Source organism: Anopheles moucheti, chromosome X (assembly GCF_943734755.1).
Source record: "Anopheles moucheti chromosome X, idAnoMoucSN_F20_07, whole genome shotgun sequence".
In the NCBI taxonomy this organism is placed as follows: domain Eukaryota; kingdom Metazoa; phylum Arthropoda; class Insecta; order Diptera; family Culicidae; genus Anopheles; species Anopheles moucheti.
In genome coordinates this window covers 17,893,788-17,907,932 of record NC_069142.1, presented here as the reverse complement: position 1 = coordinate 17,907,932, position 14,145 = coordinate 17,893,788, and the positions used below count along the sequence as shown (strand labels likewise).

Sequence of the window (14,145 nt, the reverse complement as noted above, 5' to 3'; positions counted from 1 at the left end):
AATTATTAGTAATTAATGCGATTTTTACATTTCGTTTAGACATATCAGATAAAAAATGTTACAATAATAAACTATGAAAATAATATCCTGCAATACTGCAATGGATACAATGACGCACAACGTATTCCGCATGAAAATCTGAACAATGATTACGTGTCTGTACTGAACGCAAGAAAACAATCTTAAAAATTCGTTCCTCCTTAATCTTGGTAAAATCATCTGTTCTAAAGTTTGTATAAAGAATGTGTTAAATGTTTGGTAAAAATATGGATGACGTGACGGGCTGAAATTTACAGGAATGTTTCTCTCTAATAATCTTTGTAATTGAATCCTACCCCACGATCTTACCTAAATTCATGTCTGAACGAATAATCTAGTCCTAGTTAAATCCTAATCTACGATTAACCAACGGCTTGTAGAAATGCTCGTACATATCCTGACTGCTATATCCAACTTTATCCGATATACCGAAATATTTTCGGATATTTATCCTTCAATTGGATCACGTCGATCCTTCAGTCGTTTAGTTGTTGCTTCAGAACAACGTGAACGACGTGTAGGAATTGCTCCGCTTCAATTGTAGACACCGCCACAAAAGCCCCCTCGTATGCATGGATTTGTTGCCATCCATATTCAACAATCAACATGGCAATGGACAACATCTCGTTGCGTCTCTTTGATATGGGGTGCGTTGTTCTTCATCTGCCAGGATGATTTAACTTAAATGGAAGATAAACCATTGTCCTGTATTAGCAATACGAATGTAATAAATTATGTACAATCATTACAAAAATATGTGCATGCAATCGTAACGTATGGCATGGTAAGGAATGTTTCAATTTTGAAGTTAATTGCATTAATATGCCAGGAAAAAGTAGGTTAGCTATGTTAATGATATATTATTAAGTAGATGTAAGCTAGCTCTAGTACTAATGTTTAAGGTTCTTTTTAATGACGCAGGTCCAGTATGAAAGTTGATCCTTTTCACTTTCCGCTTTATAATTGTTCTTTTCCAATTCCCGAATCGTTAGTTTATTCTAACCTATCTTTTCCAATCTCCACAGATAAATTTCTATCCATAGAGTAAATATTAAGTAATAGCAAATCTATTCAGTACAAATCACCTGCGACAGTACACTCATTTTCTTTGTAAACATGGTTTATTATGAATAAATTCAACAATAATTGTTCTTTATAAAAAATGCCAGGAAAAAAAATCGCTATACACACCCTCAAGCACTGTGTTGTAATAATTTACGTTATTATCATATTTACCTTTTACAATCTGCAACAATGAAATTATCCGTTGTATTAGATCGATGGATCCCGCATTCTGTAAATAGGACAAGTTTTATAAGTTGTAGTAACATAATTTATAGTCGAAAAAAGAAACATATTTAGATATCCAATAACATTAAACGAACACTTGCTCTGCTTTGCAATGGGATCCAAACATATTGATGTCCCCACAGTTTCTGCTACCCATCTCCTATTTGGTCACGTCCTAATTGTGCGTAATGGAAACGTTTATCATCGTTCATCCAAGCTTGGGTATGCGGGTTAGTCGCAACCCCTGGGGTGGATTGTATCGCATGGCAACACAAGAGGGAATTGATAGTCTAGGTTTCAGGGCTACCAAGGCCTACTACGGTGTCACCCCTACCCACTAGCCGTAAGCCGCTACCACACCAAGCCATCGAGTGTGACTCTTCAGAAGTGCTTGATGATTTGATGGTAGAGCGAGTTGATTCCGTATTCTGTAAGAAGGATAAAATGAGAAGATATTATTGACATGATAGGAAAATAATGGCAATCTAAAATGGAAAAGAAATGAAATATAAATATGCAACGCCATGCTAGACTAAAACACGATCCGCTGTCACATCAGACACTACAACAACAATATCATAACCCAATGCTCCGCAACAACTCCATAGACATGTGGATCTAAGTTAGTCTAGTTTTGATAATTGAATATAATTATTATATACTTTCAGCTTGGTTGATGATACATTGTTCATGTGCACATTCGCTTCAGAAACTCAGTTTGAACTATCATAAAACTTTCTAGTATGCACTTGGCAGGGTCGGATAGACAACGACGAGCGCATCATGAATCGGCTGCTATCGTTCTACCGGACATTCCTTGTCGAAAGATGAAGTAGAATTAATTATTTTCGTAAAGGTAGAAACAATTACTATATTATAAATTTAGTTATCTATGCTCACCAACCAACAACAATCAACTAAACAATTGTCTCAATCCAACACACGGTTGATGCCACGTATAATGAGCAACTCTTCAACCACAGTGCTATTACAGACTACAATAAACCAAATGACATTTCGAAACGGATTGAACGATAATCAATCCAAGCTTAAAATAGGTTTAACAACAGATCACGCACGACGGAACCGCAATCCAAATTAATTTCATGAACAGTCGCGGAAAGCGAACATAACACCACAAACATACCGTAAGCTCATCTTCGGAACACGGAACTCACTATCCAATCTACACAATAATAAAAAGGTCCACAATAATAAAAAGAAAGGTCTTTTCTCTTTCATCCGGAGGGTCAGGGAATATGTTTCCGTTTTGGTTCCCGAATCACAATCATTTCACTCGATCGAGGAATCGTTCACCTAATCTCACTTTGCACCCATAACAACAAACTAAGTGTTGTGCATACAACCGGTTGATTGCGGCTAAAACCGTAATTTAATGCACAACTTTATTGATAGAACACTTGTAACCACTTTCCACTTGAAATTACACGATGTTCGTCGATGCCGGCACCGAAACCGAACCGGATAAAATTGAGTACGTTTTTGTATGGACTAAGGGCAAAATGTGGAGATTCTTTATCCATCGGCGACGGCGCAAATACTGGGATGGTTCCGCCTTTCTTTTTTATCCGTGCGGAACAATTATTTTCCTAAATAGATATAAAATATAGGTGCGGATTCGCGATTGTTATGGTTTTGCGTTTTGGGCCCATAGCCTAATGAAATAAGAGGAATAAAGCGGACACGACTTCCGAGAAATATTTCTTGATATTTATTGGCCGAAGGATCAAGAACGACTGACATTAATAATAAGATGGCTTCGTTTGCCACCAAAAACCAAAGAGTTGGCAAACTGATAACGACAACATGAAAATACAACAGGGTTTCGCGAATAAAATGTTACAGATATTGTATCCCAACACAAAATGCGGTATAAAGTTCAGTTCCTCTACATCCTTTAACAAATTTGGATCGCTTACATGTTCAGCATAACCCTTTTCACAATATGCGTTAATTTTGTTGTGATACCAAGCTTTCAATTCTGGATCTCTTCCTAATCCTCGTTCCAAACTTTGTAATGCTTGACCGTAGCTCTCAGGTAAAGTTACCGTATCGTTTTTCCATATCAGTTCTAATTCGTAGCCAACTACTAATGGTTTTAGTGTGGCATTCATTTGCTCTATGGCCCGTTCGTGCGAAACTCCGAAACTTTACGTACTGAAATATTCTCTCATCATTTCGTCCATTCCTTTCTCCTGTTGTTCGTTTTTTCCCTTCCATCCCAATAGCGTTTTAATTGCCATAGGCTCATCAGGACCTCCCACGCGATTCGCTGATCCGCATATAAGATGAACGTGTTTTAATCCAAGCAAAATGGCGGGACCTGCTCCTATGTATCTAGGCTATCCTCTGCAGGTGACCACCCTTTTTCTTAAAGGCATCAGCGTCTATCGATTGCGGTGGAAGTTTCATTTCTCGTATGGTTCGTAACCCTTTGACATTTTGCGTCACTCAATCATGTCCATCCGCCATAATGTTTACGACCTGGCTGTATTCTTCTTCACACATTTCACCATGAGTCCAAATGAGTGCAAGAGGTTTCTTTATACCTTCAACTTCCAAATGCTCTATTATTTCACTCAACACGAGACTAGCTGAGGAACCGGATAAATGCAAACGAGCCTATAAGCTTGTCTTGTACCATGGAATAGGGTAAAATTTGATAAAATATTGTGTCCACAGAAAGTGGATGTTGTGGTAGTTCACGTAAAGAGAATTATTTCTATTACCATTTTCTTAGTGTAGTAGGGTACGATGTTGTAAGTTATAAGATATCAGACTTTTTAGAAGAAGAGCTAGTTATTCTACAGGCGAGATCTTCCCCTCCGCCGTATTTGTTTCAGTTGCTTTAAATTTAGGCCATCATTTAAAATCACCATCAATTGAAGGAAGATCGATAATTTTTTTTGGTTTTAAATGTCCTTTAAAGAACGGATCAAACAGTCTATGGGTTCCTTGTCTGAATCCGCACGCGTCCGTTGAAGAACTGATAAAGTTATCCCTTTTTCCATACAGCAAATTCCTGTCTTTGCTTACTCATTTGTTTTTCAAAAAATTCTGGCTGTCTCCTTAAAATGGTTGACTTCTCTACTATTTCGGATCTGCTGCGTAGCTCCGTTCGTAAAATGCGCATGTCCTGTTCGTATTTCTTTCTTAAATCATCCAGCTTCGTTTTCATCCTATCTACTTCTTCACGCAACCCTATCTCCTGACTCGTTCCTGCCTCTTTTCCAGCCTTTTCTTTAGAAGTGACCATTCTAGTGATTGGAAATGACTTACCACTTCTTCGGTTCATAAGATGAGTTTGCGAGAGTGAACCGACGTGTACGACGAGCTCCGTGGCAGCGACGTCGTATCAGCAAGCAAGAACAATGGCGACGACGAGCTGCTTCCTCCTTGGCAGCGGCGGCGTCGTATCAGCAACCAGGAACAATGGCGACGACGAGCTCCTAGCTCGGATGAGCTCTTCCCTGGCATGGGGTTCCAACGAGTGGACGACACACAAGTCGCCCTTAGACAGGGTCGATCTTACGAGGTACTAACAAATATGTACCGATAATCGTTCTTCTCGTTTATTCCTCTCTGGAGCCACCAGATTTTCGCGAATAGCACCACGAGAAGGAGATTACAACACGGTATTTGGATGTACCCCTGAGGATTAGATCTTGGTTTTATTTAAAACTCTTATCGTACACATTGCTTACTAGCATGCTGCACTAGCGATCGCTGGCCTTTTTTGTATCCGAGCTTTCATCCGCCTGACGGAATTCAACTCCTCTTTGTCAGTGACAGCTATAATTAGCTATATAATTAGCTATTAGTATAATTAGCTTGGTAGGATAATATGTAAATGTAAGAGTAAGTGCGTAATTAATGACATGTGTTAATGAAAAATAATGCGACAGCGACACTTCTTATCAAACGAACCTCCGAGGAGTGAACATCACTCTCGTTATTGTGTAATCAGTACTTTCGAAGATAACAGGAGTAACTCTGCTCCGAAACGGAAAGATCGGTAGGACCGAAGTATTGCGTAAGATCAGGGACATTCACGAAACAGCGATAGAGAGCGAAGGACGTGCGTGTGAGAGATCAGCGAATAAGGTACCGTTACAATTGGATATATTGTTATAAGCGACATATACATCAGGTTAAAAACTAAAACGTAAACATGTATGCTTCAATAAAATCGCCGTCCTCCATCTCGAGGCTTTCGGGGGTATCAGTTTCGAACACCCGTTGCCCTTTGAAAAAAAAACGCACGCGATGCAGGGGCAAATCCTATCGGGAAAGAAACACGGTTAGAACACCTGTAGCCGCATGCGTCACACAATGGTAGCTGGAGGACAACTTACTAAATATTCGCAGTACACTCGCATAAACTTGCCGAACGTGTGGTATTTATTGATTGTCATTATTTGAAATTGATACTTGAATGATGGCATTCCTTCGACAATCACCATGATACGCTCAAAATACTGTTGGTGAAATAAAAGAGGTAAACATATTAGATTGATGAGCAAAACAAACACACCACTATTGAACTAGTAACTCGTTGGAGAAGGAAGAGGTGCCGGAAAAGCAGCACGTAGAAAAGCCGTAGGGCAAGGAGGAAGAGGAGAGGAGAAGGACAAGAAGAATGTTGAGGAGGAGGAGGAGGAGGAGGAGGAGGAGGAGGAGGAGGTGGTGGAGGAGGAGGAGGTGGTGGAGGAGGAGGAGGAAGAGGAGGAGGGGGAATAATAGATATTAGGATAAGAAAAGCATTCTTGCATTATCTTTTTCCAAAAGGCATTCGCCAACATGCTTGAAGAAAAATACCGACTGACAAGAAACAAGTGAACTTATCATGCGCTCTCTCAATGTCCGGTATTTCGCAGATGTCATCGACGGCTAAGATGATGGAAACCCGGCCCCGCCATCATCAAACATACACCGCAGTATCGCCGGAAGAAAACCGCAATGCCGTAAAATAATCAAAACGTGTGAATTTTCCTCATGGTCTTCATTGCCACAATGCTTATCAATTAATCACCAAATCCAACTGCTGCCTATTGTACTTACCTCTTCCCTGCCAATCATATTTTTTCGTCAAACACAAATTGCACAACGTTTTGGCTGAAGTAAGATATTTCTTTCTGCTTTTAACTCCACCGTTACTAGATACAAAAATTTCGTAACTAATCAAAGGGTAAAACGTTTGACATCTCAACTGTCGAATGGGTTGACCAAGATGTATATATCCAAACGAGTCCCAACTGACATTTTATAGCAGAATTGAGGCGTTTTTCGAGCGTTCGGTGCCTTAAAGTGGCGCCTTAAACGTGCCTTAAACCGCAGACGTTTAAGGCACGTTTATACCAGTTCGACGCTTGCTTTCATGCAGTTCTTCTAGCGCTACCATTGTCATCCAAGCTGTCAAAAGCCAAAGGCGCAAACAAAAAAATTAAAAATCAAAAGGGCCGTTGTTGTGACGTTTTATATTGTTGGAATTAAAGCACTGCGGAATTAGAACACTGCCCCTATATGTATACAATGTTAAATTTCGCATCTTCGGGGGTGGGGAAAAGTTCGGGGGTGGGTACGTGGGTACGACTGCAAGAACAATCACTGTTTTTTCCGAGAAATCTGGGAACCTTCAATGCTCGTTTTTGTCATAGTGGAAATAGAATATCACACAATTGTCCGTAGCGGTACTGGTAGCACAACTGGTAGCGATTGTGTGACACCATAAGGCGCTCTCCGGCATAATCGGTCCGTTCTGCCAGGGTTTAGTTCTTCCTCCTTATCCTCTTCCCTTGGTCCAGAGTAGTTCGGCATAGTCCATAGGCCATCGTCAGTCCAGGTTGGCATTGTCCACCGGTGTGTTCGTACCTTGTTTTCCTCCTTCCCAACCAAACCCAGTATCGCGTGCAGAAGCTGAAATTAAAACGTAAAGGTATGTAAAATATTGATATTTTGTACAATATGAAAGTGATTTTTAACCTACTCTCAATCGCTTGCATGAAAAAATGTCTCGGGAATCGGTATCTAAGGCACCGGATTGCTCGCTTCTTGCGTTGGCGGCTAGGTTGCCACAGTTAACAATTAAATCCTGCCCGCCAGTATCTACCGTTAAAGCTTCCCAGCAAACAACATCACCATCGACAGCTAAAACAGATAAAAGCATATCCCATAGTCACAAAAACAGAAAAAATATAACGCCCAACACCTTTAGTTAAAAATCCATGCAGTAACAACCAGCATCGAACATCTTCAAGTTTACCTGTATATAGTATAACACCATCCAGCATCGCTTCAGCACCACCGACAGCTTGCCTTCCTGAGAATGTAGGAATAACAGAGAATCAATTACGTTTAAAACCAGGAAAACTTTATCGGCCAATACTTACAACATCATATAAAGTCGCTTCCTGCAGTACAGCATCATCAACTGTCGTTGCTGCAACACCGGACCCAGTTCCAGTGCGTTCTCAGCAAGGAAAAGACACGGCAGACCAACTAGCTGTGATGAATAAATCGTTGATGCTTCTTTGGGCCGAGGTGAAGAATTTGACGGATTATAGAAGCCATCGACCTAATGGAACAGCTGTAATGGAAGAAGAACAGCACTCGCCATCATTTCTGCCTTTCATTACGTCTGAAGAAGAATTAACGTGTTTTGAAGATCAGCTCCATGAAAAAACTTATTTTCTAAAAATTCATAAAACTCTTGTCGATAGGTTGGAATCGGAAACAGATGTGAAGAGCCGAATGCATAGCGCGTTTCAAATACTATTTGATAAAAAATTTGTTGTGCAGTGCAGCTGGCGAGGCGGGGGAAAATCTGGTCCGAAAATAAGATTAGATGAAAAAGGGAATGTTTTGCGACTATTTAAGGCCATAGGTGAGGATGTCGGGTTTGTAGTAGGTGAGGAAGATGTAAAAAAATTCTTCGTAACAAAACTTAACAATGCGCAAAGCAGCGCAAATAATTTTAAAGGAGTGATTAAAAGCTCTAGTAAGTGTTATCACAAACGTGAAAAAAATGTTAATAAATAAATAAAAAATTGTTAATGATTCATTATGTGCATTATGACTATTCCTCAACTTGCATTCCTAGTTTATAAATCACAATTGCTTTGACTACTCAAAATACAATTATGATTTGAATTTACTAACTTATCTGATATACGATCCTTTCTGGATATAATCTATGAACTACTCACGGTCAAGCACGATCGTCTCGTATTCCGGTCTTGCTGGAGTTAGCTAAAAAGAGTACAATTTATGCATCAGTAAAAATTATCACTAACATTATTGAACTCACTTACTCGGACCGAAGTGTATGCAAAAGAGGGAAAAAAACTGTTGATTTGGGTTGAACAGATGGATGAACGGCAACAAGTTTGCATCTGATGTCTGCTATATCCACTTCTACGTTTTGTGTCGTAACATCATCTGGTATTTTATATATAAGGATATCCGAAGAAGAAAACATTGACTCCGGATCATCCCCGCTGAAAAGAAATGAAAATAAATCCAAATTGTAATCATATTGTTTACCCACTATCGTAAAATTGTCATTTGTTTGAACGACATTCAAAAATTTGACAACCCCGTTACCCTTTGTCAAAAACCATTCGTCTCTAGGCAATGGACGTAGAGAAAAATCGGATGCCAAAAAAATGCCTTTCCGATTTGTGGTCAAACGTGGATAGTGACGATTCGTACTATCACTTGCCATCCCCAATGCAGACCGTTCTTCTGAACGTGCTGCAGCTTGCACCCCACACCGAAAGCCCGATCGAATCGACCGTTTAATCACCTGCAGGTGGTTTTCAAAACAATACGTAGAAAAACCGTCTAGCGGTCCGTATTTAAAAACGTCCTTAGCAATGTGCTGGAGATTATGGACGTTGCTGGTGAGGTTCTCACGGCCATAAATCTCCCCATACTGCTGAACAAAGCTGTTCAAAAAATCAGCTGCACGATCCCAATGTCTTTGATGATACGTGGAAGAAAATATAGTCACTGCACAAAAATAAAGCAAAAAGTGACTATATGCCTCCACGCTTAAAAACTCTTCCATCAGCGCTACACTGGCGTAATGAAGATATGATCGAAATTCCGAACCCTTCCAAAAACGTATCACATTTAACCCTCTAAGTTTACGATTAATCTCAGAGGGCAGTTGTACGTTGGTAAGGAATTTCGATATCCACATTTTTGCTGCAGAGGACAAAGGAGCGAAATTGGAATACTTATTTTCCACTAAGTATAATAGGTGGCGACGGGTCACTCCCAGATCGCATGTATGCAGACGATCGCTCGTTGGCACGTTCTCGATCATGTCGAAACCCAGCAAGTCTTCTAAGGGCGAGCGCCATAGTTGATGATGACCCGGACATTCCCTCGCTCGAAATCCTGCATCCGTCCGTAGGGGAGCACCAACCGTGTCGAAAATCATTCGGTGAGCATGATATTCGCCGACACACGTACACCTCATACAGCCGTGATATCCATTATAGTTGGTTGTTGCTGCAAATCCCAATGAGTTAGCTTGTTAATGAACTGTAAATGTTGTAAATGTTGTTTGTATCATACAGACCTTTAATGAACGCTCGTGCTGGAGAATCGGCAACAATAGCGCGAAGCTTCAATTGCACAACTTTATCGCAGAGCTGCAATCCTCTCTGTTGAATCGCATTCAGCTCTTCTACCAACGGCCTCAAAAAGACTTGCAGGCTGGTTGGTTTTTCCGGTCCGCAAAACATTGAAATCATCATGATTGGGGCTTGGGGGAGCTCTACCACTTTCATTAGGATGGGCCACAGCTGTGTTGGTGCACCTTTATGAAGGGGAAGCCCGTCAGTGGACAAAATGATGGTTAGTTGGTCCGTTGGAGGAACAGTTGACCTAAAATATAATATAATGGACACATGATTAGGAATACATTATTGCTGAACATATTGCAAATATTTACTTACTGGAAGTAGCTGTTGAGCTTATTCTCAATTCCTTTGTACCAAAACTCTCCCCCTTCAACGGTTCGTATCTCCTGGCTGATGGTGGTTGATGTTTTTAACAGCGTACGTGAATCCTTGGGAAGCGGAAGGTCGGTCCATTGTCTGAAAATAGCCAAAATTTCATTAATTGATGAACGTGGTTGGTTATGTACGACTGCCCAATCTTTTAAGCAATCGCTTATATTGCGGTGGTTTCTACAATTATGAGCAGTCGTACATTCGCCAACAACATCTTCATTGTCGCTATCAGAAGAAAGGTTACTCGCGTAATCGTCCTCTTCGACAATTTCTAAACTACTATCTAAACTAATATTCCCACCACCTTCTTGATCTACGCTATCATCTAAGTCATCTAAAACTGCATCCCCATGAACACCACCACCAGAAAGATTAAAACTAATTTCGCTTGTGACGGCCGGGTTTGCAGGCTGCGACGAATCTTCTATCTCCTGGTGTTGATTGGCTCCCTGCGACGTTGAATCTGTAAAACGGATTGAGTTTATTAGTAATCCTTTATTGCAATATAATGATATTAACAAAACTTAACGGCTAATCGTAACAAGGTTTCTGTTCTGCTAAACCTTAGCAATAACAAGCACACGCAACAGTACAAACATGACCCGATGTTTTCACATTAAAGCCCATCGTTCAGTCACTTTTTTATTTCGGTGAGAGTGGGCAATTCAAAGATTTCATCGTGCGCAAATATTCTTTCGAACGCACGAATCGTATCGAACCGTACTTTCACACAAAATGTTCTGCCGGAAAACACCGGTAGGATGCTCAAGCCGGTCAGCCGGCCGTTACCTGGGGATCTCCGGGTGTAATTTCACAACACATACGAAGGCAAAGAAGGAGAATTCTTTCACTATTTCGTCACTGCACTGAATTTCACACACTGTATTACACCAAACAATCCTAAGTGTCCAAATTAGCTAAATAATTAAGCAAAAACTTACCGCTATGTTGAGGCACCAACCGGCTCGTTCCCGGCACTTCCGCATCCTGGCTTTCTTCGCGATGGTGCTCAGAAAATAACTCCTTCAGCTTCTTGTTGGCCCGATTCGTCAATTTGCGGCTTCTCTTCAACGGCAGCGAAGACATTTCGATAGATTTATTCGCTTTTCTTTGCTGGTAAAATTTCAAACACACGACCGAAATCAGTTGAAAGATGAAATTGTGACAGTAGCGCCGATAGAAAATGTAAACATAGATGAAGCGTCTTCATGGTTGCCGTGTCGCTACACGGACGATTACACACACAACCACATTTCACGTTTCGAAAAGCAGTTGGTCACGCATACACATACAGTTTCGAGCGATTCGAGTATGGCTCGAGCAGAGTCGAGCATTTTTTTCTACAATTATAGCGTTTATTTTAGACCAGTTGTCAATTGGGGAGTGTTTGTGAGTGCGTAAACATTATTTGTAATGACGGTTTATATTTTGTAATTATACCCGACGGCCATAATCTTCCATCAGCTGGCTGCATTTAGGCAGCAACCGCGAGATGGTCTATTTGCAGCCCGTAACCGTCACAGCTATTTTGTGCACGTGTTGGTGTGAAGCGCGGTAACCACGTAGGTATGGGTGCGTTAGTTGCATGCTTATTGTGATTATGTCGGCTAGTCATATGGCTCAGACACACGATGAGAGCTCGAGCGAGGTGGGAGATCGGTCCCCCTAATTTTGTGTCACCCAGCTTCGGCTCATACTAAATTATTAGATTCGTTATATGAAAATAGGGCAAAATTAGGGGATTCGGCTACGTGCTTCTGAGGTTGTGTGAGTGAGCATTTGCTGCCCAGGTGTATGCATGTGTATGTGAGATCGCTCGGTTTGTGTATGTAGTGGTAACAATAATTTGCTTTCGCCCAGCTGATTGAGTTTGAATTGTCAGTTGAATATAAACCATCAATTATTAGTAATTAATGCGATTTTTACATTTCGTTTAGACATATCAGATAAAAAATGTTACAATAATAAACTATGAAAATAATATCCTGCAATACTGCAATGGATACAATGACGCACAACGTATTCCGCATGAAAATCTGAACAATGATTACGTGTCTGTACTGAACGCAAGAAAACAATCTTAAAAATTCGTTCCTCCTTAATCTTGGTAAAATCATCTGTTCTAAAGTTTGTATAAAGAATGTGTTAAATGTTTGGTAAAAATATGGATGACGTGACGGGCTGAAATTTACAGGAATGTTTCTCTCTAATAATCTTTGTAATTGAATCCTACCCCACGATCTTACCTAAATTCATGTCTGAACGAATAATCTAGTCCTAGTTAAATCCTAATCTACGATTAACCAACGGCTTGTAGAAATGCTCGTACATATCCTGACTGCTATATCCAACTTTATCCGATATACCGAAATATTTTCGGATATTTATCCTTCAATTGGATCACGTCGATCCTTCAGTCGTTTAGTTGTTGCTTCAGAACAACGTGAACGACGTGTAGGAATTGCTCCGCTTCAATTGTAGACACCGCCACAAAAGCCCCCTCGTATGCATGGATTTGTTGCCATCCATATTCAACAATCAACATGGCAATGGACAACATCTCGTTGCGTCTCTTTGATATGGGGTGCGTTGTTCTTCATCTGCCAGGATGATTTAACTTAAATGGAAGATAAACCATTGTCCTGTATTAGCAATACGAATGTAATAAATTATGTACAATCATTACAAAAATATGTGCATGCAATCGTAACGTATGGCATGGTAAGGAATGTTTCAATTTTGAAGTTAATTGCATTAATATGCCAGGAAAAAGTAGGTTAGCTATGTTAATGATATATTATTAAGTAGATGTAAGCTAGCTCTAGTACTAATGTTTAAGGTTCTTTTTAATGACGCAGGTCCAGTATGAAAGTTGATCCTTTTCACTTTCCGCTTTATAATTGTTCTTTTCCAATTCCCGAATCGTTAGTTTATTCTAACCTATCTTTTCCAATCTCCACAGATAAATTTCTATCCATAGAGTAAATATTAAGTAATAGCAAATCTATTCAGTACAAATCACCTGCGACAGTACACTCATTTTCTTTGTAAACATGGTTTATTATGAATAAATTCAACAATAATTGTTCTTTATAAAAAATGCCAGGAAAAAAAATCGCTATACACACCCTCAAGCACTGTGTTGTAATAATTTACGTTATTATCATATTTACCTTTTACAATCTGCAACAATGAAATTATCCGTTGTATTAGATCGATGGATCCCGCATTCTGTAAATAGGACAAGTTTTATAAGTTGTAGTAACATAATTTATAGTCGAAAAAAGAAACATATTTAGATATCCAATAACATTAAACGAACACTTGCTCTGCTTTGCAATGGGATCCAAACATATTGATGTCCCCACAGTTTCTGCTACCCATCTCCTATTTGGTCACGTCCTAATTGTGCGTAATGGAAACGTTTATCATCGTTCATCCAAGCTTGGGTATGCGGGTTAGTCGCAACCCCTGGGGTGGATTGTATCGCATGGCAACACAAGAGGGAATTGATAGTCTAGGTTTCAGGGCTACCAAGGCCTACTACGGTGTCACCCCTACCCACTAGCCGTAAGCCGCTACCACACCAAGCCATCGAGTGTGACTCTTCAGAAGTGCTTGATGATTTGATGGTAGAGCAAGTTGATTCCGTATTCTGTAAGAAGGATAAAATGAGAAGATATTATTGACATGATAGGAAAATAATGGCAATCTAAAATGGAAAAGAAATGAAATATAAATATGCAACGCCATGCTAGACTAAAACACGATC

General features: G+C 40.0%; 2 protein-coding genes across 2 annotated transcripts; one reads left to right on the top strand and one right to left on the bottom strand.

The window, feature by feature from the left end:
* Positions 1 to 2,780: 2,780 nt before the first annotated feature.
* On the top strand, positions 2,781 to 8,388 carry LOC128306747 (uncharacterized). Its single transcript, XM_053044344.1, has 2 exons — positions 2,781 to 2,824; positions 7,767 to 8,388. The coding sequence occupies exons 1-2, from the start codon at positions 2,781 to 2,783 to the stop codon at positions 8,386 to 8,388; spliced, it is 666 nt and encodes a 221-aa protein (XP_052900304.1).
* A 1,924-nt stretch (positions 8,389 to 10,312) lies between these two features.
* LOC128307297 (uncharacterized) lies at positions 10,313 to 11,459 on the bottom strand. The gene is made up of 3 exons (XM_053045059.1): positions 11,315 to 11,459; positions 10,663 to 10,836; positions 10,313 to 10,509 (listed from the first exon to the last, which is right to left on the bottom strand). The coding sequence occupies exons 1-3, from the start codon at positions 11,457 to 11,459 to the stop codon at positions 10,313 to 10,315; spliced, it is 516 nt and encodes a 171-aa protein (XP_052901019.1).
* Between the last annotated feature and the right edge of the window lie 2,686 nt (positions 11,460 to 14,145).

What these genes read in the sequence shown, in the direction of transcription:
- LOC128307297 (XM_053045059.1), bottom strand. Translation starts at nt 11,459, where the DNA reads ATGTCTTCGCTGCCGTTGAAGAGAAGCCGCAAATTGACGAATCGGGCC. An exon ending in GTTGGTGCCTCAACATAGCG is followed by an intron (nt 10,837 to 11,314) that starts GTAAGTTTTTGC and finishes TCCGTTTTACAG; the next exon opens with ATTCAACGTCGCAGGGAGCC. An exon ending in AGAAGGTGGTGGGAATATTA is followed by an intron (nt 10,510 to 10,662) that starts GTTTAGATAGTA and finishes AAGATTGGGCAG; the next exon opens with TCGTACATAACCAACCACGT.
- LOC128306747 (XM_053044344.1), top strand. Translation starts at nt 2,781, where the DNA reads ATGTTCGTCGATGCCGGCACCGAAACCGAACCGGATAAAATTGA. An exon ending in ACCGAACCGGATAAAATTGA is followed by an intron (nt 2,825 to 7,766) that starts GTACGTTTTTGT and finishes CGCTTCCTGCAG; the next exon opens with TACAGCATCATCAACTGTCG.